Below are 25,257 nucleotides of genomic sequence, written 5' to 3'. Positions count from 1 at the left end.
TTAATGAAATTTTTCAAACATTTCAAATTTCCTGCTAAAAGGTATAATCTAGATTTATCGTTTTAAGAATACAACGAAAAACTCATATCCACCCCTGAATGTACATCCATCTGCGAATGAGATGAACTACTTTCAGTGGATATAGGCATATTAACTCTTTGCAGAGATTGATCTTATCAAATCCACTATGAACAAGATACAAATGCCATAGATTAAAAAAAAAGTGGTAGTGTCTTTTGATGACATAGGTTTAGTTACATCAAAGAGTTCTTAGAATACTGCAAGTGGATCCTGGTCACAAAATACCTAACTCATATTCCATACAGTTTGAATCCATTAATAGAAGATGGATATTAAACACTCGAGAAAGTGTAACTGTATTGTATTCTGGAATTAGAAATATAAGAAAATTTCTGTTTGGAATCTAAAATTAAAGTCAAAGACTTAAATTTATACCAAATATAATGAGTAATTCTATCTTGGACCACCACTACTAATTTAACTCTAAGTTTGATTTGCCCATACAAGTAGGAGATTTCTAAGATTGAGGATTTATATCAATTGGGAATAGAATTTCGGGATTATAATCATTGTGTCATTTAATTTCTTAAGAGAAAATATAATGACATTAAATGATATATAGACCATTCATCCAATGATATGTTATTGAGCTAATTCGAAATGAATAGGCTAAGAGGAATTAGGATAATTTCGTTGTTTAAATAAGAATCCAACGATGCTTCGATTAGCGAAAGTCAAAGTAATCTTATTTATACAATCTTCTTGTTTCATATCGTAAAAATACTAGTCTAAGGTGTCATCAATTGATGAACAGCTAGATGTCGCATATACAATATTTATCTTTCGAGATCTAACACTATTATGTATGTCTAATGGTGAAAATCCACTAGGGATTTATCTCATTAGATAAACAAGCCAAGTTAGACCAACAATGAAGATTCGAAATTAAACTACAACTTAATAACAGAAAATAACATGGTTCAATATAAATTCATACACAATTCAGAAATTATAAACATATAGCAAGTAGGAATGACTAGTGAAAATACTAAAACATACAATCCTAAATAATTTCCAAGGTTTTCAACAAACTGATATCAGTGTCCCGTTTAGGCAAGAGTCAAAGCTACCATCCATTGAATAGAGTTGTCAGCTCATCTAAAATGTTAAACATTCTAGCAACCTTTTATTCGATCAAGATTGGAATTCAGCGTTGTCCCATTTAGGCGAGAGTCAAGGCAATTCTATCTTATGAGCTTCTACCATTGTTTCGCAATTTGCAAGTCAAATATGGTCGCCACCATTAGGGTGATTCATACCATATAAAACACTTACAAACTACTTATCTTTCGAGATTAAACGGTGCGAAATTGCTAATGAACGTTCCTCCATTAGGGAGGATTACTCACTAAAACAAGCGCGATGTAAAACCAACAATGGAGATCGAATATCTTAATAATAAAGCTCATTATTTAAAGAGAGTTGTATTTTCTTTGATTTTCTTTATTAATCTATTTATTTAAATATATATTTATTAAAATTTCCAATTTAGAATGAAGAATTCTAAATATAAATTTTAATTTAATATTTATAAATTTTACTTAGATGGATATGAAAATAACATGAATTATTTCCATCTTAGTAATAATTTTCAATAAATATTTAGAAAAATATTCAATTTAAGTTGTTACAAAATTAATTTAAATTAATTTACAACTCAAATTTAATTTTCTATATATATATATATATATATATTACATTTCGAAAAATTAAAGTATTTAAGAATCCAATTTTCGAAAATGCATGTTAAAATAAAAAATTAATCCTAGAAAAATTATTCTAATTTAATGTTGGCCCAAAATTAATTAATAAAATTAATTTACAACAAAAAATATAATTTTCCTATTTAGTTAAATATATAAAAAAAAATTCAAATATTTAAGTATGATGATGAAAATCAACTTAAATATTAATTTTCCATTTAATTAAATACACTAGAAAAATACTTCAAGCAAAAATATCATCTATCTAGATTTTCCTTAGACTAATTAATTCAATTTCTAATAATATACTTTAATTTAATTTATTTAAATTAATCAATAAATAAAAAAACTATTGATTTAAGTTGATCCAAGAATTAATTAAAATAAATAATTAATTTACAACTTAATCTATTTTTCAAGATAAATTCAAAATCATCTTGCATTATGAAATGCAATTTCGAAAATTGATTAATAAAATAAAGAAAAATATATTTTACTTCATTTATTTTAATTAATCATTAAATGAAAAAATCATTGATTTAAGTTGGTCCAAAATTAAAATAAATAATTTACAACTTTAATCTATTTTTCAAAATAAAATTCAAAATTTCAACATTTAAGAAATGCAATTTCGAAATTTGATTAATAAAATATAGAAAAAATATATTTTTAAAATTATTTAAATTTAGTTGAAAAAATAAATTTCAACTAAAAATAATTTCCTATTTAATTAAGTGTCATGAAAAAGAAATATTTAAGTATCATGATAAAATCAACTTAGATATTTAATTTTCAAATTAATTAAATGTATTAAATTCAAGAAATAAATAATTAAGTGTAGAGAAGGCTTAATTATTAATCTCTAGTTTAATACTAGGAAAAAAAATATATACTTAAAATAAATTGTACCAAAATTAATTATTTAAATAATTAATTTCACAATGTATAATATTTTCCTATTTAATATTAGAAATAATAAGTAGTCTAGAAATAACTATCTAGAAAATACCTTATTTGACTAAGTATCTTTTTCACAAAATTTGAGAAAATATCTAATTTAAGTTGTATTAGAAAAAATCTAGAACTTAAATATTTTTAAATTTAAATTTAATTAAATATCAAAAATTAAGTTGTAACCACTTAATTTAAAAATATTCTATTTTAAGTTAATATTCGAAAAGATATTAACTTAAAAAAATATCTAAAGAATCTTAATAACCAATGCCTAAAATTCCTCAACTTAATTTTGAAATTTGAAATTCAAAAGATATTCAGATTTAAGTTGATTAGTTATAGATAACTAAATATCAACTTAAATAGGAATATTTAATGAAAAATTTAAATTAAGCTTCAGAAAGAATCTAGATGGTTATAATTCTATATTTAATTAAATACAAGAAAATACATATAGTTTAGCTTAGAATAAAAATTCTTTAAACTATATTTTTTTTTCTTAAATTAATTTCAAAATAAATGAAATTAATTATGTTGCTAATCAATTTTATTAGGTTAAACTAGTTTAATTAACCTAGTACAGTTATTCAAATCAGACAAATGGGCCTTCACAATTGGGGTGGTTCATGTGAGGGGGTGTTGGGCTCAGTATGTCGTACCCACTACTATGGCTCCCAACTCTCACACAAGGCCTAAAAGAGAGGAATTTAACCTTAAAATGAACAACTGTTATTAATGGAATAGGCCCAAAAACTAAATGGGCCTAAATAAAATCTATCAAGAACTATGATAATTTATTTAGCAACAACAACCTATATGCATCTATAATGAAAGTAAACATATAGGCTCACACATGCACACTTTGGATGGGTCCTATCATGTTGCTAGGTCATACACAGATGAAAGAAGATTGTAAATATACCTGTTACAAATTATTTACTTGAGCAAGGGAGCCATCAGATCATTAGATCTCGAAAATAGTAACCATGGCTATTTGCAATCAAGTAATAATAGGTTTCGAAAACTTACACACAAGCTAAAACACATACTCCTGCAACAAGGTTAGCTTGATAGTTGGATGTAGGATTTATTTAATTTAAAATTAAATAATTAATTAAATAAAAAAACTATTTTCGAAATTTTTTTAAAAAAAAAAATTTGAAAAAATTCGAAATTTAAAAAAAAATAAATTTAAAATTAAACCTACAATTTTGAAAAATTAGGTTTCAACCAACCTAAATATCATTTCAAAATTTGCTAACTACTTTTAAAATTTAAATGTTATTATATAAATAAAAATTAAATAAAAAATTAAAAAAGATAAATGAATATCTTTTTCAAATTTTAAATGTAATTTAAATAAATAAAATAACAAAATTTAAAAGTTAGCAAAATATCTTACTTCATTTAAAAATTACATGATTATAGTTATCTTATTTTAAATTTAAATAAGGTCAAATTATTTATAAAAAAAAAAGATTTATTTAAAAAGATTTAAAATCTCACCTTAAATTTAAAAAAAAGATAAGATATAATCAAATTTAAAAATAAGATAGATTATTAAGCAAAAAAGATAGATACTAACTATTTTTAAATTCAAATTACACTAATATCTTGAATTAAATTTAAAAAATATTAAATTAATTCATTATGATAATTAGAGTTGAATTAGGAATAGTAATAGTATAAATACAGAACTACACAAAAAATCGGAAGTTAATTCCATGAAAAGGGATGAAAAAACGAAGAAAAACGAAAAAATTGCAAGCTGTACGGACGGGATGCTGTGCATACTCGTCCGCGCGCGCATGGGAAGTGCATGGGCCTGAAATCTCGGCACTGGTGGGTTCTGGCAGGATTTCCGCGCGTGCACGAGGGTTTCAGCTCAACCCCGATTTTTTCGAAACTTCAAAAAATCATAACTAATTCAAATTAAATCGAAATTGAGTTCTGGAAAAAAGTAACTTGCTTAATTTTTTTCCATACTATCCAATAAAAATAATTCCAGAAACAGATATTCAATTATTTTTCACGAAAATTCACAAGCACCAATCAATCATCAAATAACACTCAATACAACATGATACCATCCAAAAACAAAACAAACAATCGTTTTAAAGTCCAAATTTCTTGCAAGTAAATCAATTACCATGGCTCTGAGGCCAGTTGTTGGGAATTATTTTACCAGGATCTTAGATCTACTCACAAGTATGTTGATTAACACCCTAAATATGAACTTTCTAAAACGATGAAATAAACACGTATAAAGTTTAGGAAACCTTACATTGGGTGCAGCGGAATAATATGACTCCTTCCGTTCAGATATCTAGCCCTTGATTCCTTTCTGTAGCAGAGCATTATCAATATCTGAACCTGGATCTCTTTCTCTGAATCTTTGATGCTGAAACTCCTTCTTGCTGAAAGTCTTTCTTCACGATCTTCCTCACTATGGTTGAGGTATCACTTGCTGTGTGTGGGCACTACTCTTACACTAAGAATTTCAAAATTCAAGAGGGAAGAAAGAGAGAGGGAGTGGTCGACCAGATAGGGAGAGAGAAGGCTCAGGTTTTTCTGAATCAGAAGTGTCAGAAGAAAAGTGTAATTTTCCTGAAGCCTTCACTATCTATTTATAGCATTCCACTAGGGTTAGGTTTGAATTATTTGGCATTAAAATAATGAAAATATCAGTTTAAATTGCCTACAAAAGTGGCCGGCCATGCTTAGTGGATTTGGGCCTCACTTTTTGCAATTTTGCAGTTTTACCTTTTCTGCATCTGATTTTCTCAAAAACGCCAATTTTCTAATTCAACCATTTAAATGCCAATTCTAACTATTTAATAAATATAAATAATTATTAAATAATATTGTCATTTATCATATTTATTAATTGAACCATACAAAGTATCATAATTACCAAATATGCCCCTAAAACTCTTTCTTTACAATTTCGCCCTTACTTAGTGAAAAATTCACAAATAGACATAGTCTAATTTGAGAATTATAATTGATTAATCAAAACTAATTACATGAGTCTTATAAGCAATATTATCTCAACTAGTGCGGGGACCATGGGTCTATATAACCGAGCTTCCAATAAGTAGATCAAGAATTTAGCACTAAAATTCACTAACTTATTAATTCTTCGTTGAATCCACGCATAGAACTTAGAATTGCACTCTCAGTATATAGAATGCTCTATATGTTCCACCACATAGACGCATCATTAGTTATCCATTGTTATAATCCTAATTTGATCAATGATCCTCTATATGAATGATCTACACTGTAAAGGGATTAGATTACCGTTACACCCTACAATGTATTTTATCCTTAAAACACTTGACCCCGTATAAATGATATTTCAGCTTATGTGAAATGAGTACTCCACCATTTATGTTTGTTTGGTCAAGCTCGAAGGAGATCATCATTTGCTTACTATTCGCCAGATAGAAGCTATAGATTCCATGTTTATGCTAGCGCTCCCACTCAATTGCACTACCGTGTTCCCAAAATGTACGTATCACCCTGACCTAAAAGTAGGCTTAACTAACAAATCAAAGAACACGAATAACCTTCTGAGATTGAGCCTAATCATATCAGGATTTAGATCATTTGATCTAGGATCAACTAGGTGATATTGACTTGAATAGATATTACGGTAAGTTTAATAAATCTAAGTCAAAGTTCAATATCGGTCCCTTCCGATACATACTCCATGCATCCAACCTGAGCTTTACTTTAACCAATGTTCTGGAAAGAACATAGCACTTCTCCAAATGCAAGTAAACTCTGTTGTAGATTATCGTATCAAGAAAACCCTATGTCTGATAAATCTAGGAAACTTTATTCAGATAGTCATGTTTACTTTCCAATGTGTTGACGGCACAATAAACAGGATCAAGTATGTGAAAAGGGTTTCAGATGAATTTATACATTATGTACATATAATCATGAAATAAATCATGTGAACCATGTAACATTAAATGTTATTTCTGATCTATATTAATAAGTAAATCTGATTATATTGAAATGGGTTTTATTTAGGGCATAAAACCCAACATTAATCTCATGTGGTTTATTTGGAACGATCGTAATAAGACTCTACACCATTCACATCCTCTTCCACAATCTATTCTTTTGGACAAAGCTATGGATTATCTCTATGAATATCGTCAAGCAAACACTCCACCTGCCAAGCCTCCTCAAAGCTCACAATCCCGAAGCCAACCGTGGCTGCCTCCCCCCGAAGGTTTGTTGAAACTAAATGTTGATGCAGCTTTGGATGTTGATAACCAAACTATTGGTGTTGGGGGCATTGTTCGCAACTCTTATGGACAGGTCATTGCTACGATTTTGGCACCGATTAAAGGAGTTTTTTCTGTCAAAGAAATTGAAGCAAAAGCCATTTCTTATTGTCTCAAATGGTTGCATCATATCAATTGTTCGGTGCATTTAATTAAAACAGATGCTCTCACTGTCTCTCAAAATGTTAACAATCCTCAACAGTATTATAGTTATTTTTATGATTTAGTTCGTGATATTATCTATCAGATGTCCTATTTCCCCAGTATTTCTCTAAGATATGTCTATCGAAGTGTCAACTCTGCTGCTCATGGCCTAGCTAGATTTGCTTTAAGGATAGATACTGAGATTGTTTAGCCTAACTAGATTTGCTTTAAGAGTAGATACTGATATTGTTTAGAAAATTGTTTGTCCTAGCCCTATTGAAACTATTGTTGTAAATGAACTTATTCATTAATATAAATAACTTTCTTTAAAAAAAAAATTAATAATAATCATATCAATGCCGATCTGAAAATTAAGCAATTATCTGTTTATATTATTGAATGAATATTCATGGTTATAAATCTATGACCAAGTCATAACTAGAATTACTGTCCCTTTTAATAAATAATTCTATTATGGTGAAAACATCATTCTAAAGCTATACACCTAATATTTTGTGCATGCATTGCGCATACAACTTCTATTGCATACACAAGTTTTATAGGTAACAACACCATAAAACAAGTCATGAGTTGTCACAATCGGTGCCACGCAATGACATCTGACCGCATCACCACATGCAAGAGCTCCACGTGTAGAAGGCTTAAGATTTGCCATGTGTAAAGGTCATATAATTACAAATGTCCGAATTTGTGAGAAATAAAAAAGGTCTAACCATTTTATATATGTAACACCATTCTCACCAGTAAACTACAAAATAACCTTAAGAATGGCGTCGAATCTTAGACCAGTGTTGGCTTATATAGTTATTTATGTAAAGGACGTAGCGAAATCCGTAACGTTCTACGAAAAAGCTTTCGGTTTCAGTGTTCGCCGCTTGGACAAATCCCACAGGTATATATAAATATATATATTTATATTTATGAAAATATATTTATTTATTTAATTATCAATCAATAATGGGTTAGTTTTTAAATAATTACTAGGTGGGGAGAGCTAGAGAGTGGGCAGAGCACCATAGCCTTTACTCCGCTACATCAGCATGAAACAGATGAGGTGACAGGATCGGTCCAAACCGCAGCCGGGTCTCACGGTGAGAGACAACCTGTCGAGGTTTGCTTTGCCTTCTCGGACGTTGATGCTGCTTACAAGGTATGTATCCATATATGTGCGTTTACGTTAGTGTACTAATTGCGGTTTGGGATCTTCTTATAATATACTGAGTTTGATTTTATTTTTATTTGTAGTCCCAACATGGGAGATGGGACTTAAGTGCAACTTCGTTAAGAAAACAACAATATATTATTGAAAAATTCTTTTATTGTTGCATCTGTTTTGGTATCTAGCACAATTTTAAAAAAATTTGAAAAATTTAACAACCGACAAAAAATGGGGTTTAAAATAAGTTTATTTCTTCACAAGTTTATAAAATAAAATTTGAACCCGAATGAGGTCTTAACTTATTTTAAATCTCTGAAAATTTATTTAAATATTTTAAATAACTACACCATAAATAACTATTAAAAAAAATTAAACTAGAAAAAAAATCTGAAACAATTAAGGGTGCATGGTTCACCCCTTTTAAAGGAGTGTGTTGTAGAAACACTGTATTATTAGGTTATGTTTTGAATGTAATAAATATTATTGTAATAATGCAGAAAGCAATAGAGAACGGCGCCGTATCAGTGAGCGAGCCAGAAGAAAAGGAATGGGGCCAAAAAGTCGGGTACGTAAGAGATATCAATGGGATTGTTGTCCGAATGGGGAGTCACGTTCAATCACCCAAGCATGACTGATTCATTTCAATAGCACCCTCTTTATGTATATCTGTAATGTCTTTAGTCAAAAATAAAGTCTTCTTCGAGGCTTTTTCCCGTCGTACTTGAAACTGTACCTTGTGTTGTGTATCTGTGGATATACCTTTACTGGATAAAGGTCGAGTCTCTTTAATGAGTTTGCGACTCTAATTAAATACAGAGCTTTAACTTCCACTAGGTAATACTGTAATAAATTACATACGAAGCAACGTCAAAGAGGAATGGGATGAAAATTAGGCCCATTGGTAACAATATTTGGTAAAGATCAAATGAATGTGGACAATGAAGGGTACACACTAATAGGTTTTAAGATCAATTGAATATGGACTTAAAATGTGAAACACAAAACCCCACTTTGCCTATCACGGCCGGTTGTTTCAAAAATGACATCTGATCGAGAAAGTACTTCAAACATCTAAAGATTCTAAACAAAAGCGGTCAAAAACAGAGAATGGGTTTATGACAAGAACACTTCGTTGCCAAGCACTAATGAAAACGCTTTGAATACAAAGATGTCTCCAGTCATAGCAAATACTGTGACATAAAGAGAAAAAAGAAAAACAAATGTAAAAATAAAATAACAAAATAGGTAAAGAAAAAGTAAAAGAGATTGATGCCAGAATTCAATGGCATGCTACATGGACCAACCCCAAGGCAAGGCAGTAGTCACCAAGCCAATTAATTAGTACAAGCTTTTAGCCCCCAAGCAAGAATAGGAAACGCCTTGAATGGTGAATCACAACATTTCTTGCGACTTTCTCACACATCGGCTGACCTTTTTCTTGAACTCCTCTCTCCTATCTCTCCATTCCTTCTGCAACACACCAAAAGCCAACAACAATCTTAGAACTCTTCCACTTTTACATATGCATTGTGCCTTTCAAAAAAAATTGAACACTTCTAGAGCAAAAAAAAACAGACTGAAACATTTGAGCATTGATTGCTTTGAAGAATTTTTAACTATTTTCTCAACTTGTCCAGTAGTAGTTAAGAAAATGAGTAGATAAATCACATAGCAAAAGCATTCAAAGGGAAAGCATGGAAAGACTTACCGCTGCTTCAACATTGGCAGGAGACTCGTCATTCGGACTGGAAAGCATTGATATTATACTTAAAACTATGCTTTCAACCTGCAGGGACAAAATTTACACATTGACAATGTTATAAAAATGTTAACGGAACCTCAGGACCCTTCTTTAACCACCATGACTTCATGAGGACATCTATAAAAAACTTAAGGCTGTAAAGTCACAGACGAGAAATATAGAACTTGTAATCAATCATTAATCTGTAATAGGAAGACTTTGACTATTTGCAGAAAGGGAGACAAGTAACCTAAATTTTACAATGATAGCATGAAACCACAGAGCCCAGCCTCCCGTTACAAAATTTCATCCAGAAAGCTTTAAAGCCCCTTTGATCCTTTCCTTGGGGGGAAGATATGAGGCTTGAAAGACGTTGAAGCTATGTGATTAGCATATAATGATTTGCAACTCTGAAAAACTTTACTAGCCCCGTATTCAAATTAATGTGCTTCATCTTCATAGTAGGCAAAGTTAACTTTTGTTCATAGTAAGCAAATAACCTATATGGTCCAAAGACGAAAAATTCAACAATTGTAGTCCTATACTTCTATTTTCTTTTTCAAGCAAAGACATGTCATTGATACTTTGCAAGAGATCCATATTCAGGATCAGCACTCCCTTGCACCAGCTAAAGACCAACCAGGACTTCACTGCGATAACTTCCATAACAAGATCATCTCACAATAACATTACAAAACTCAAGTAACAGCAAAGTGCTACTGAGCTCTTGTGAGAAAACCATAATTAAATGAAGTAAGGATTAGCTAATGTTTCTAAATGTCCAACAATTTATCCATTGAAATTGCAACACAAATGCAAAACAGCTACAATTTTAATGGCAATCAAGAATCACTTAGAAGCTGGACTTGAAAACTAAAAATTGCACAAGGTCCTAAAAGCTAAACTCTAAACAAAACCGATGAAAAAGATATAGATGCATGTTACTTTCACACTAGAAACAAACTGTCACAATACCATATTGCCAAACTCCATGTTCTTTACCATTGCAAATATTCAATGCAGAATCTTCTCTTTTCAAAACAATGAACAAGAATAAATTCCACACATCACTTAGAGGTGACACCCCTTCCCACCAGTTCTACTTAATTAAATGGCTATTCTCTATGATTAACAATTGACAACAGTTGGTGGTCTAAAGGTATGCAAGCAACAAAATGAGCACACACTATGCTTCCACGATTAGACTCTTCACATCTGATCTCCCTACCCATGAAGGTCACAACTTCAATTTACATCTGGTCTCCCTACCCATGCAGGTCACAGCTTCAATTCCTCAACTCATAGCATTATCTCTCTAGTCTCATTGTCTTTATCATTACTGTCTACTGTTTAATCATTTGTCAAATGATTAGCAAGAAACTCTGTAACCCAAAAGGCCCAAACTTCCTCACGCATAGCTAGTTGGAACTTTCGTGTCTGATTATGGAGTTCGGGTTACTTATAATAAACGAGAATCTTCATACTCTCATTCACAACAAATCTATAACAGTTTAGACATTGCACAACTACCTATAACTATAAGCTGATGATACATAGATCATCTTTAAGACATCACATACCGTATGAACAGGCGTCCAACGTTCACTTGCAAGCTCATATCCATTTGGATCATCGCCAGGAGGATGAAGAATCGATATGCAAACACGTCCATCAGGATAAACTGGAAATGAAAAAGTGAAAAACGCTCTCAATATCATGTTAAGAATATCAAACAAGTGGAAATTAGGGAGCATAACAAACCATTTGGATGCCAAATCTCCGAAGTAAACTTCACTGATGGAGGACTGTTCGGGTAGTTAGAGGGAAAACTCATAATAGCATTGAAAAATCCTCCATCACTGCAATAAGATATAAAACAATCAGTATAACGTCATGTCATCCATTGCTTTGAATGATACAAAAATTTTAAGCAAGAATGTTTTCTAGATAAACATAACTTGCCTCAGAACATAAGAGAACATATAGTTCAGGCTTACAAACTCAAAACAAAATTAATAAAACAGCAATAAGGAAAGAAGCCAAAGTTTACATCCACCCGAGCCCTCAAAAACAGTAAACAAAACAGAACAAAAATCAACAAGTCAAATTACTAGTAAGATAAGCCGAAAAAGATGAACCAGCATAACAAGAACTGGTAGTAAGCGATATTTAAGTTAATCACTTAGCACCTGCCTAAGAAAATGAGTAACTCGCCATGGAGCAGAATTCGGAAAGCCATTTAAAAAAGTTCCAATTTTAAGAATATCATCACCTTCTAGGATCACAAATAAAGAAAGTAAGTTGTTTCTTTCGCTAGTATACACCAAGAATATATTCCAAAATGAAAACTGCAACCTTTCCCACCGTCTCTAAGTCTTATCCCTAAAATCAGTTTCCGATACATCTTTAACATAAGTAACATAAAGTTAACCCGAACCCAAAAAACCAGCTTGAAAATTGGTTGTTCAAAGCTCCAGACCGACCGATCATCGTTTTTCTTACACCTTTAATCTAGAAGGGCATCCCCACAAACTGAGAAAATTTTCTTTTCTTGAAATATCCGGACAGCACAATCCAATTCTAAATATCAACTAACTTCAAGAAGAAATAAACAAATTTCACCCAAGGATCCAAACATCCACAAACAGTCGCAGGCAGACAATATAGAAACCGAAAAACCCCAAAAATTGATCAAGAAAAAAAAAACGAATTTTTGAGTTGGCAAAAATCTTTTAAAAAGAAAACGTACTAAAGCGTATCGGGAGGTCCAATAATTGTAACGCTCCATTCAAATATATTCGTCTCGTCTACCAGACCGGCCGAAAACCCATCCACTGGATTCTTGCAAAGATCTGCAAACCCAAATACACAGATTAACCTCCAAAAGTTAAAAAATTAACATCAATTAAGATCACATCTCAAGACGAATCGAAATCCAGTAACCCTATCCGAATCAATGAGAAAGAAATTTGAAAAGAAAAATACTCAAATACCTTTGAGCTGTTTCAGAAGGAGGAGGCTTGCCTGTGAGGCCATGAAAGAGAGACAAATGGTAAAGCTGTAGGGAGACGAAGAGAGAGCTCGGAGCTCTCAGCTATTGCAAGGGGGAGAGAAAAAGAGCTCTTTAAAGCCGACACTAAAGTATATTTATAGACAGAAAGAAGGTTCGGAACGTAGACTCACTCATTATTACTGTGTGGGAAACGAGTCCGGCGAAAGTTGTAGCTATGATATGGTGCCGATGCAAATTTTAAAACCGATTTCTGTGACCAATTGTATTTGGACACGTAGAAAATGAAACGTTAAGGTAAATGTTAAAAGACTTTCTTGATTAGTGTCCACTGTTGGAGCCCGAACAGTCAGATCAGATACATCTGTTAAAATTTACTTACTGCTACCTTGCATTTTGTTTTTTTTTTTTTTGAAAATAGAAATTTTATAATTAAAAGGATTTAAAATTAGATTTCATCGTCGTTATAAAAGATAGAGTCTGGTATAAAAGAGAGCTCAACCATACCAGTTATATGATTCACAAAAACCCATCTAGCAACATTGTGGGTCGAGAAATTACAAAGTCTAATAATAGAAGAAAAATTACAACGACAAACCAGAAGAGAGTTGTTTAAACATATGAATATAATTATCAATACCCCAACTGAAGTGAACTCCCTTTAGAGCATTGATAACCTTCTTAGAATCACTCTCAACAAGAACAAAAAGGATCTTCATCATAACGGTTGTCTCCAGAGCTAGCGTACACGCTGCAGCTTCTCTAATTAGCAGATTCGAGAAGTTGAGCATGTTAACCGCTACCCACAAAATAGACCCTGTATAATCCCTAGCTAATGCTACCGCACACATGGAGCTACTACAAACTTTGACATCACAGTTAATTTTAATCCAATCAGCTGGAGGAGGGGAGCAAATAGGAGACATAAAAACTAACATCCAAACAAACAAGCAAGATGCATAATCTACGTAATAAATAGAAATAGAATCAATAAAGTGCTTAATGTTATCCATGGAATTATTATGTACATTGTCGTTGCGAGCCTTCCAAACAGTATCCACCACAATTAACGCATAGAGGAATAACTTATCGGTATCCACCCCTTTCGACTTCAAGTTTCAAAGAAAAGCAACCTAATCCTATACACGAGCACAAGAATCAGATACAAGCTTAACCCCCCAAGGAGAATATCGTTAGAGATGGTAGACAAAGTTGCAATAGAGGAATAAATGCTCCATTGATTCCTCACCTTCCCCACAAATTGGATAAGAGGCCTCTTCTATCTTAATTCTCTTAGCGAGGATGGCCCGGATAGGCAGATGTCAGAGAGAATGCACCACTAGAGGACCTTATGACGCTTTAGGATTTTGGAGTTCCAAAGCTTTTTCCACCGTGCGGGGGCCATAACGTAGTCGGGAGCTCTTTCTAAAGCTTGGACAAGATAGGCAAACTTTGTCGAAAATAAACCATTTGGCTCCTTTGTCCACACCCACCTATCTCTGTCTTGGCCACTTGGTTTACCACTCTTAATAATGTCACTAACGGTTTCCAAGGTAAAGGTGAATGAAGTTTAGGCCATTCTTTAAAAGTAACTCCGCAACCTTTGTCGCCCCGTCAAGCCGAGAAGCATTGGCCTTAGGGTAGAAATCCTGTCCGTGAATAATCCAAGGATCAGTCCAGACATAAAGTCTCTTTTCCATCTGAAATCATCTTGTAAGTACCTTTCTTAAGGATCTCTTTGGCTTTCACCACATTCTTCTAGAACTACGAGTCAGAAGTCTTATAAGAGCAATCGAAGAACGATTTGTTTCTCAGATACTTAGATTTTAACACCTTACAGCACAATGATTGATCTTCGTTAAGGAGGTCCCATCCCCACTTAACAAGCAAAGCCTGATTCATTTCCAGCAACTTTCAGAATCCTAGGATACTTACCTATTATTAATTTCTTCCATAAAAATAACCTATTGTTAATTAATTATTATAACTAATGTTAGGAGGGAGGTGCATCCAGATTTAAGATTTTTTTTTTTTGAGTTATTTTAGGAATATTTTTTTATTTGAGAAATACATGTTTTAAATTTTTTTAAAAATTAAAAAACATCACATAAATAATTAAGCATCATGTAATACATTGTTTAATTTAGGTCAACGAGAATTTTTACCGCAAACTTTGACATATACAAAATCATGCCTCATGAATTTTTTAGGTTGTTCAAAATTTTTCTCAAACTATTGAGATTGTTGGATTTGTGATTTTTTGTCTAATTTTACTAACAAAAGTCTAACGTGAATGAAAGTTCACGATGCACAATTTGGTATATGTCAAAATTCAAGGGGCACAATTTGGTAGATATCAAAATTTGGAGGGCACGATTTAATACATGGACAATCATCGTATTAGTAAATTTAAATGAAATTGGACAGAAATCCTTGAATCCAACAATTCTAATAGTTTGAGGGGAAATTTTTAACAACGTGAATAGTTTAGAGCATAATTTGGGATATGTCAAAGTTCAGGAGGTAAAAATCTTAATTAGCCTTTAATTTAATAACTATTATAAAATAGCACTAGTCATTTGTAAAAGTCTACCTCGTGATGGTATTAACAATGCTCTAAATTCAAAATATTGTTAAAATTGAGATCATTTTACAGTTGACCTGTTGGAACTTATTTTACCAGGATCTTAATTTACTAACATGTATGTTTGATTATACATCTATAATCTAACATCTTAAATATGAAATTCCTAAAACGATAAATTAAATAGGTAAAAGTGTCGAAACCTTACATTGATTATAGTGGGATTAAATGTCTCCTTCCGTTCAGTATTCTAACCCTTGTTCCTTTCTGTTACAAAGTAGTAACAAGTACTGAACCTGAATTCTCCTTCCTTAACCCGATAAAGTGATAGTTCTTCATAATCTTCCACAAAGGTCTGAGTATCAACCTAAACTATCACCTTGAATAGTTTGGGTTGATACTCAATTCACCTTTGGAACACATTTGAAAGAGAAATAAATAGTATATTCCGAAATTGACTAATGAAAAGAAGAGGAGAGCTTTTTGACATATAATTAGAGTTTTCTAGCATTAGGAAGCTCTCTCCCATCACCTTCTATACATAGCCTTCACTTAGGGTTAGTTTTAAGATTAAGTGGGCTTTTAAAAAAAAGACAATGGACTAAAAGAACAAAGTCTTGGCCAAAATTCCATGTGGGCCTCAAGGATTTGATTTTTCTCATTTTGTCTCATTAAAATGAAACAATGTTATTGTTGACCTCGCTTCTAGCCAACGACATTGAGTCAAAAATAAAGCGATTAAGTAAGATAAGTAAAAGAAAGGAAAAATAATAAAATAAAGTGAACACCAGATTTTAAAGAGGTTCAGCCATGTGAGTATGGTAATAGCCTACTCCCCGTGTATTTGTATTGACTTGAGAGAAAGAACAAAGTATTCTTCCACTCAAAAGCTCTTACAATTTGATCTCTGAGTAACTTTCTCTCTTAAATCACTCTTTTCTCTCTTGAATGAATTTCTGAAGCAATTTTCTCGAACCCTTTCATAGTGAGGCTAAGCTACTATTTATAGGGATGGTTTCCCTTTTACCCATAATGACTAAAATAGGAAACTACATTAATTCCATAATTACAATACAAGAAATAGGAAACTAGAATGTGTTGTCGTTATTGCTTGACTCAATCCCGTAATTACAGGGATTGTCTTCGCATCTAGACACAACGAGAGTAATCTCTAGAATCGTCATCTTCCATGCTTCGCTCGGCATAAACATGTCTACGCCTTGGTCGGACATCTCCTCAATCATCTTGCTCGGATTTCTGAATGTTACAGATGTTGAGTAGTCATTTATGGGCTGCTAGGGATATTTTCCTCCGTCCAAGTATCTAAAATATGGGACATGTGTCATCCATTTCTATTGCCAAGTCATGATGCAAAAAATAGGATAACATTTGCTCCATAAGTCTGTACGGACCTTCTTGGTTGCACGTGGACTTCACTCAGCCTAGAGTCTTGTCCGGATGGGTGATGCGTGTCCTTGATGTCGGATGATGAATCATTGTAACCCTGACTAGGGATCTCTTCAATTTATGTCCATTTAATGCTAATTGACGGTTTTACCTCGAATCAGGGTTCGATGCTTGCGCGTGTTTGACGGTTACACTCCCTACAATGAGCACATAACGTATACTTGGGGGGGGGGAGAATTCGAGAAATTTAAATTTTGAAATGATTAATTCTCTTTTTAGATTGCTTATAAAAAGGATTAAGGATCTCTAGCAATCCTTTTAGCCATTTTAACTCTTAAACACCAGAGCAAAAGATATTTGGCCAAATTTCTTCCCAAATTCTTTGAGAAGATTCATAGGAAAACCTTCAACGATTTCATCCGAGCAGAGCAATAAAACTTCAAATCAGTGAGTAAGTTCTTCATTTCTTTCTTTTACATATTTGCAATGAAATGCATGCCTGATTTCTATATTTTTTGCTATGAATCTCGCCTGCTCTTGAACTGTTCTAGGTTAACCATGGAATACCTAGGTTTAGGACTTGAAAATCTCATTTATGTTGATCTGATTATCTGACTGCGCTTTGAGTTTAACCTTACAACGTTCATTTCCACTCGTCCATAGAGTTTTAATGAAAACCAGATTCCAATTCGAAGTTTTGAACTTATGGGATTGAAAATTCTATTTCTGGGTGAAACCTTTGCTTTTGATTTCTCAGTCGAACCTAGTCGGTTTATACAACCTGTTTTTCATTCGTTACTCCGACCAACTCTCACTTTCTTGTCTTCTACCTTTTGTAGATGAACCTTGGTGAGTTTTGGGGAGACAAACATCATATCAAACAGGATTTGCTCCAACTTTTATACGGGGATCACCCTTGTCCCCGTGCTAGCCCATCTTCATCTAGTGACGATCTTCTAAATTCTAGCTTCGAAGATTGGGAAATTAGTAGCAAACATACACTTTCCCCAGAGCCCAAGGTGCAACATCATTTCTATCTCGACCAAATTCGAGGTGAAAGATACGATCATTTCATCTGGGAACTCAAGAAAGGTTGGAGGCATTACCTTCTATAGAACCTCAAAATATGAAGTTTAAGAAAGAACAGAGCAAAGGTAGGAGAGAAAGAAAAACAAAGCATAAGCAAGGAGAAAAAGCAGAACTACTTTATTAATGAATGAACAAACATATTTATGTACAACAAGGACACAAGTAACATAATTAGTTCCAAAGAAATAAAAGCCAGAATATAGTTGAAAAAATAGCTACAAAACTAACTGTATTAACTGGCTGAATAGAACCTATTCAACTATATTAACATCCCCCTCAAACAAAATGGTGTTGGAACCATTTTTACCTTGGACTTTAAGTATAGAAATTGTTCAGCTGATAGGGCTTTAGTTAGCACATCTGCATCTTTATCTATTGAAGGGACATATCAAACGGAGAGTTGTTTATCCAGAATTTGATCCCTGACAAAGGGAAGATCTATCTCGATGTATTTTGATCGAGCGTGAAAAACTGGATTTGTAGCAAGTGCAGAGGCACTCTGATTGTCAACCCAAATGACAGGAACTTAATCAATTGAGACTTGAAGTTCCTACAATAGAGACCTAACCTATTTGAGTTCAACAGCAGTATTTGCGAGTGCTCTGAACTCACTTTCAGTGCTAGAACGTGCAACTACATGTTGTTTCTTGGCAGACTAGCTGATCAAGTTGTCTCTAAGAAAAACAAAGTAGCCACCAGTAGATCGACAGTCATCTGTGCAACTTACCTAGTCAGCATCTGAGTAGGCGTGAAGAGTCACAAGAGATGAAGGTCGCAGCCATAAACCATCTTTAATGGTGCCCTTCAAATACCTGAGTAATTTCTTGGAAGCTTCCCAATGGACAGTTGTGGGAGCATGAAGAAATTGACTTAGTTGGTTGATTATGAAAGCTACAACAAGCCTTGTGAGAGACAAATACTGAAGTGCACCAAGAGTGCTTCTGTATAATGTGATGTCCTGAAACGGTTCCCCTTCGGTTAAAGACAGTTTGACACTTGAACTTGTTGGATTTGGACTTGATTTGGCACCCTCCATATGTAGTTTCACTAACAGATCAGTAATATTCTTTGTCTGAGACAAATACATGCCAGTTTTATCTCTATATATCTCCACACATAAGAAATAATGAACCTAACCAAGGTCTTTTAGTGAGAAGGACTTTTTTAGATCAGAGATGAGATGGGAGATGAGTGCTACATTGGAGCATGTAATTAATTTGTCATCGACATATACTAGAAGAATTACAAGATTTGTGCCTTTGCCACAAACAAAAAAGGAGCTGTCTGCTTTGGAATCATGAAATTCCCACAATCTTAAAGTGTTTCTCAATTTATCATTCCATGCCTGAGGGGCTTGTTTAAGTCCATAAATGGCCTTTTGTAGCTTGCAAACATGAGTTGGGTTGTTAGTATCTTCAAACCCAGGAGGTTGACACATATAAACAGTCTCATTTAGAGGGCCATTCAGAAAAGCATTGCTCACATCCAACTGAGATACATTCCAGTTGTGAGAGACAGCCAAGGAGAGGACTGTTCGAACTGTAGTTGGTTTAACAACTAGGCTAAAAGTCTCTTCAAAATCAATTCTAGCCTCTTGTTAGTACCCTTTAGCAACCAACCTTGATTTATACATGTTGAGAGACCCATCTTTGTTGAGTTTCACCCTATGTATCCATTTACACCCAATTACATTCATTGAGGGATCATATGGAACTAGAACCCACATGTTAGCTTTTTGAGAGCAGTTAGCTCACTATTCATAGCTCCATGCCACTTGTGATTAGATAATGCAGCTTTTAATGTTCTAGGCTCAGTAGGTAACAATGATTCGGGCAAATGGTGTTTTGTGGGCAATATAAGATTTGTTTTGAATATGCCACTTTGAGACCTAGTGCGCATAACATGGGTACGAGATGTACAAGTGGCAGCAGGTGGTTCACGAGCATTGGCCTGAGGTGTAGGATTAGGTACTGATGTTTGTGGTGGAGATACCTGTTCTATGTTAGGTGTAGGTGTGGGGAAAGTAGTGGTATTATTTGGACTATGTACTGAGTCAATGGTATGTGGTGATGCAACAGGATGTATAATGGGAGTAGGGATGATAGGATTAGGTACTATATTAGGTGGTTGTTGCATAGTAGGGGATACAGTATTTATGGATTGAACAGGTAAGCCCTGAGTACAATGGCAGGGACCACTAGTGGCCATATTGCTAATCGTGGCTGTAGTAGGTATAGTAAGAGAAGTAATAAAGTCTGCAGATGGAAAAAGACATGTCAAGGGGGAGTGTACCTGTGCTGCAGAGTTATTTGTTGCTGCAGGAAATAGTTGTTCATTGAAAACAACATTTTTTGTTATGAACAGGCTGCCTTCAAGATTTTCACATAAGTATCCCTTGTGTGAGGATGAGTATCCAATGAAGATGCATCGTTGTGTCTTGAATTCCATTTTGTGTCAATTATATGGCCTGAGATGAGGGTAGCAGGCACATCCGAAAGGCTTGAGAATAGGGTAGTCAGGTTTTTGGCCAAGTAAGACTTTTGTAGGGGACATAAGATTCAAAATTGGTGTTGGTAGTCTATTAATGAGGAAAACTACAGTGTTGAAAGCATGCCACTAGTAAGACTGGATTGAGCAAGAATAGTAAGTCCCATTTCAGTTATGTGTTTGTGTTTGCGCTCAGCCCTCCCATTTTGCTCACTGGTTTTGGAACATGGGTGCTGAAAGTGGATTCCCTGATCACTTAGGAACCTAGAAAATGGTCTTTATTCCCCTCCCCAATCAGCTTGCACTTTCCTGATTGATAGATTGAATTGTTTTTCGACCATGGCTTTAACCTTTAGAAACATGTCAAGTGCTTGAGATTTTTGAGTGAGAGGGTATATCCAGGTGTATCTGTTGTAATCATCAAGGAAATGAATATAATAAAGGTATCCATCCTTGGATTTTATGTGAGATGGTCCCCATAGATCTATATGTACGAGTTCAAAGGGCTGGTTGGCTTTTGTATCTGTGCTAGGGAAAGGCTGTTTATGACTTTTGCCAAGTTGAAACGCATGACAAAACTCCAGTTGGTGAATGGTACCAGTGTGGGGAACTTTTTGTAGTATTTTGGTTAAGACAGCAGGGGAGGGATGCCCTAATTTGTTGTGCCATACATTAACATGATTTTTGGTGATAGTTTGTAAAGTAGTGGGGTTATAGAGAGTCATGGGAACAATATTGTCTTTAGTGATATGAGTAGAATTACAAGTATTGTCATTTATTACATTGTGTAATTGAAAATGACTAGTATAAGTCATAGCTGTAGGACTATTACCACTAGGCACACACTATTGCAATCCTGCCATCTTTGATGCTTTAGAGCATTGTTCTAGCACATATAAGCCATATTTAAGTGTCCCCTTGAGCATCACCTTCCCTATTTGCTTGTCCTTGACAAAGCAACATGATTTGTGAAATTCAAGAAACACACAATTGTCATTAGTTAGTTGAGATACACTAACCAAATTTTTTGTTATTGCAGGGACATGAAGTACAGAGTTAAGTTTAAGACTAGTAGAGCTATATGCAGGTAATGAAGCTAATCCATTATTAGATTTGAGTAACTTCTTACTGTCTCCAACAACGAGACCTTCAGAGCCAGGATATGTCACTGTAGATTCAAGATTGTGAAGACCATTTTTCACGTGATTCGTGGCACCCGTATCCACGAACTAGCCTGAATCATCTTCGAAGTTAAGAATGAAGGATGTGGCAAATGCTTGAGGATCATAGTCAAACTCATGTTTAGTGATGTAGGCACGAGTGGTATTGTTGTTTGACGATGTGGAAGGGCCATTAGTGCCTGGTTTGGGTGTAACCCAAGTTTTGTCGAATCTGTAGTGACAAACTGGTGTGGTGTGTCCATATCAAAGGCAGAGTTGGGAGAGAGGCCTATTTTGTTGATTCTGGGTGTGAAAACCAGGTTTGCCACCATTCTTAGTCGACTGAGGTGGTCGATAAAGAGGATTGCGTGAGCCTGTGAACGCAACATTAGCCTGAAGTTTCATTGATAAGTCGGTGACAGAGCTGTGATGTTCAAGACGGCTTTCATGGCAGAGCAAAAGAGCTTGGACCTCTTCAAAGGTGAGAACATCACTTCTGGCAGTGATCCATGAGACAACTGGATCATATTCCGATCCAAGGCCATTTAACAACTGTAAGATGAGATCTTGATCAAGAATCGGAGAACCTGCGACTGTAAGGGAGTCAGCAATGGCCTGAGTCTTGTCCACATAATCAGAAATGGATTGACCTCCCTTGCGAATTGTGGAAAACTAATTCTTGAGTTGAAGCAACCGTGCTTTGGATTGGCTCAAAAATTTATGTTCAAGTGCATGCCAGACTGCATGGGAGGAGGAGAAGCTAGCAATAGATGTAAGGACACCTTCTATCATTGACGATCGCAGCCATGACAGAAGCAGCTGGTCTTTGCATTTCCACTGATTGTATTCAGGGTTCGGTTCTCCTGTGACGAGAAATTGCAATGGGGGATTTCCAACAAGTAAGATCTTATCTAGTTCATGGCCGATCATAGTGGGGATCACCTGAGATTTCCAAGACAAAAAATTAGTTCGATCAAGTTTGACTATTAAAACAGAGGTTAAAGAGTTATAAAACGTATTCCAGTTGGATTGCATCTGGTTTGTTGGCACAGTCGAAAGTGGAGTTCTAGCAATAGGAGCAGGATTGGAGGAAGTGGACTCCGTTGATGACGCTAGTCTAGGGCGACTGATACCATGTAGAACCTCAGAATATGAAGTTTAAGAAAGAAAAGAGCAAAGGTAGGAGAGAAAGAAAAATAGAGCATAAGCAAGGAGAAAAACAAGAACTACTTTATTAATGAATGAACAAACATATTTATATACAACAAGGACACAAGCAACAAAATTAGTTACAAAGAAATAAAAGCCAGAATATAGTTGAAAAAACAATTACAAAACTAACTTTATTAACTGACTGAACATAACCTATTCAACTATATTAACACTCTGCTCGAGGGCCGCCCAAACCATGGTGCTGCGGGCAAACCTGTTGCCAATTTTGTTGTGACCATTGTCAGGCACACCTCTGATAAAATTTCGCCCAAGCGTAGGATGATGGCGTGAACCAAATAGACAATCTTCATTGACTGACCCGCACATTGACCGTCTAGCCACTCTAGCTAAGGCAGAACATGCCTGTCCTGCCACTGCCGAGGAAGATATTATTGAGGACATTGAAATCCAAGAGGTGGAGGACTAGGGCAAGGTCCGTCCTACAACTCCTTTCGATGCTAAAGGCGATGAGGAAGAAGGGGTAGCTCGGATGCTGCCATTTGGTGGCTATAACGATGAAGGAGAACCAGTGTCTGAAGTAGGCAATGTTCTAGAGGCTGGCCAGGACTACGTTGTTGAGGAGTGTACCGAGGCTCATCCTTTGAGAACGAGAGGTCCACTAGGAGATTTGTGGATTTCTCCACCATCCGTGGCGACCATGAAGAAAATGACCAATCTGTTCGAGCGCGGTCTCTTAGAGAATGTCGAATGCTTCCTTCCCTCCCCCGACCAACTAGCTACTGACCCTGGAGAGGGTTATTGTGCTTGGTCGGGAGCTCACACTAAGCAGGGTGCAATGCTGCCCTTACTTGCGTACTTCAAGAAGATGGCAATTTACTACCACATCAGTCTGACTAGTTCACTCCTAAGGGCGTCAAGTATTTATCTGTCTTGTTCGAACTCTACGCCTTATAAGGATGGGGTGAGTCGTCCCCCCACAACACCAACTGGCTATTCGATTTAAAGTCAAGCCTCAAGCAAAACAGATCAGGATACTTTTGTTGGAATTATTTTACCAGGATCTAGATTTACTACCAAGTATGTTTCATTAACATCCTAATATGAATTCTAAAACAATGAAATAAACACATAAGAGTTTAAGAAACCTTACAGTGGGTGCAGCGGAATATTATGACTCCTTCCATTCAAATCTCTAGCCCTTGATCCTTTCTGTAGCAGAGCATAATCAAGATCTGAATCTGGATCTTCTTTTCTCCTTCTTTGATGCAGATTTTTCATAGTCTTACATACTATGATTGAGGTACCACTTGATGTGTGTGGGCACTACTCATTCACTCAAAGGAATTCAAAAATATAGAGAAGAAAAAGAAAGACAGTGGCGGCTTCAGAGTGTTTGAGAAAATAATCAGTAAACTGTGTGTCAAACCTGAAGCCTTTACCTTGTATTTATAGAATACCACATAGGGTTAAGGTTGAATTACTTGGCATTAAAAAAAAAATAAATGAGAAAAGGAAGCAAAGGTGGCCGGCCATACATTGAGGAAACAAGCCTTCCACTTTTCCAACTTTCCTATTTCATCATTTCTAGTTTCCCATTTTCTCAAAGATTGCCAATTCTCTCTTTCAACCACATAAATGTCAAATCTAATTATTTAATAACTATAATTAATTATTAAATAATATATTGTCATTTATTTTATTTATTAATAAAAACTAATCAAAGTTTCCCAATTAATAAATATACCCTTCAAACTCTCTATTTACTGTTTTACCCTTGCTTAGTGAAAATTCATAAAGTAGACATAGTCTAACTTTTAGAATTATAATTGATTAATTAAAATCAATTAACTGAGTCTTACAAGCAGTATGGTCTCAACTAGTATGGGGACCATGGGTCTATATAACCGAGCTTCCAATAAGTCGAACCGAATTTACCAAGTAAATTCCCTAACTTATTAATTCCTTATTGAATCCACACTTAGAACTTGGAATTGCACTCTCAGTCATATAGAACGCTCTATATGTTCCATGATATAGACACGTCATTAGTTATCCATTGTTATAACGCTAATGTGATCAATGACCCTCTAATAGATGATCTACATTGAAAAGGCACTAAGTTACCGTTACACCTTCAATGTATTTTATCCTTAAAACACTTAGCTCCGTATAAATGATATTTCAGCAAAGTGAAATGAGATCTCCACCATTTATCTCTGTTTAGCCAAGCTCGAAGGATA

The 25,257-nt window shown here is 34.4% G+C and overlaps 2 protein-coding genes and 1 pseudogene across 2 annotated transcripts; 1 reads left to right on the top strand and 2 right to left on the bottom strand.

The window, feature by feature from the left end:
• Window positions 1–7,932: 7,932 nt before the first annotated feature.
• LOC115719121 (uncharacterized) lies at window positions 7,933–9,837 on the top strand. Its single transcript, XM_030648044.2, has 3 exons — window positions 7,933–8,099; window positions 8,192–8,357; window positions 8,864–9,837. Exons 1-3 carry the CDS (start codon window positions 7,975–7,977, stop codon window positions 8,999–9,001), a joined length of 429 nt encoding a protein of 142 aa, XP_030503904.1. The 5' UTR covers window positions 7,933–7,974; the 3' UTR covers window positions 9,002–9,837.
• LOC115719120 (ubiquitin-conjugating enzyme E2 7) lies at window positions 9,479–13,325 on the bottom strand. Its single transcript, XM_030648043.2, has 6 exons — window positions 13,101–13,325; window positions 12,857–12,959; window positions 11,869–11,966; window positions 11,688–11,788; window positions 10,075–10,152; window positions 9,479–9,836 (listed from the first exon to the last, which is right to left on the bottom strand). Exons 1-6 carry the CDS (start codon window positions 13,141–13,143, stop codon window positions 9,759–9,761), a joined length of 501 nt encoding a protein of 166 aa, XP_030503903.1. The 5' UTR covers window positions 13,144–13,325; the 3' UTR covers window positions 9,479–9,758.
• An 8,962-nt stretch (window positions 13,326–22,287) lies between these two features.
• On the bottom strand, window positions 22,288–22,426 carry LOC133035310 (small nucleolar RNA Z247; annotated as a pseudogene).
• Between the last annotated feature and the right edge of the window lie 2,831 nt (window positions 22,427–25,257).

This window comes from Cannabis sativa, chromosome 2, assembly GCF_029168945.1.
Source record: "Cannabis sativa cultivar Pink pepper isolate KNU-18-1 chromosome 2, ASM2916894v1, whole genome shotgun sequence".
NCBI classification, from domain to species: domain Eukaryota; kingdom Viridiplantae; phylum Streptophyta; class Magnoliopsida; order Rosales; family Cannabaceae; genus Cannabis; species Cannabis sativa.
Note: the sequence above shows the minus strand (reverse complement) of the source record. Positions and strands in the feature narration are given on the sequence as shown.

Excerpts from the sequence above, each read along its gene's own strand:
- LOC115719120 (XM_030648043.2), bottom strand. The coding sequence starts at position 13,143 with ATGGCCTCACAGGCAAGCCTCCTCCTTCTGAAACAGCTCAAAG. Across the intron at positions 11,967-12,856 it reads GGACCTCCCGATACGCTTTA|TGATGGAGGATTTTTCAATG; the intron begins GTACGTTTTCTT and ends ATCTTATTGCAG. Across the intron at positions 11,789-11,868 it reads GGAGATTTGGCATCCAAATG|TTTATCCTGATGGACGTGTT; the intron begins GTTTGTTATGCT and ends TTTCATTTCCAG.
- LOC115719121 (XM_030648044.2), top strand. The coding sequence starts at position 7,975 with ATGGCGTCGAATCTTAGACCAGTGTTGGCTTATATAGTTATTTATGTA. Across the intron at positions 8,100-8,191 it reads CGCTTGGACAAATCCCACAG|GTGGGGAGAGCTAGAGAGTG; the intron begins GTATATATAAAT and ends AATAATTACTAG. Across the intron at positions 8,358-8,863 it reads ACGTTGATGCTGCTTACAAG|AAAGCAATAGAGAACGGCGC; the intron begins GTATGTATCCAT and ends GTAATAATGCAG.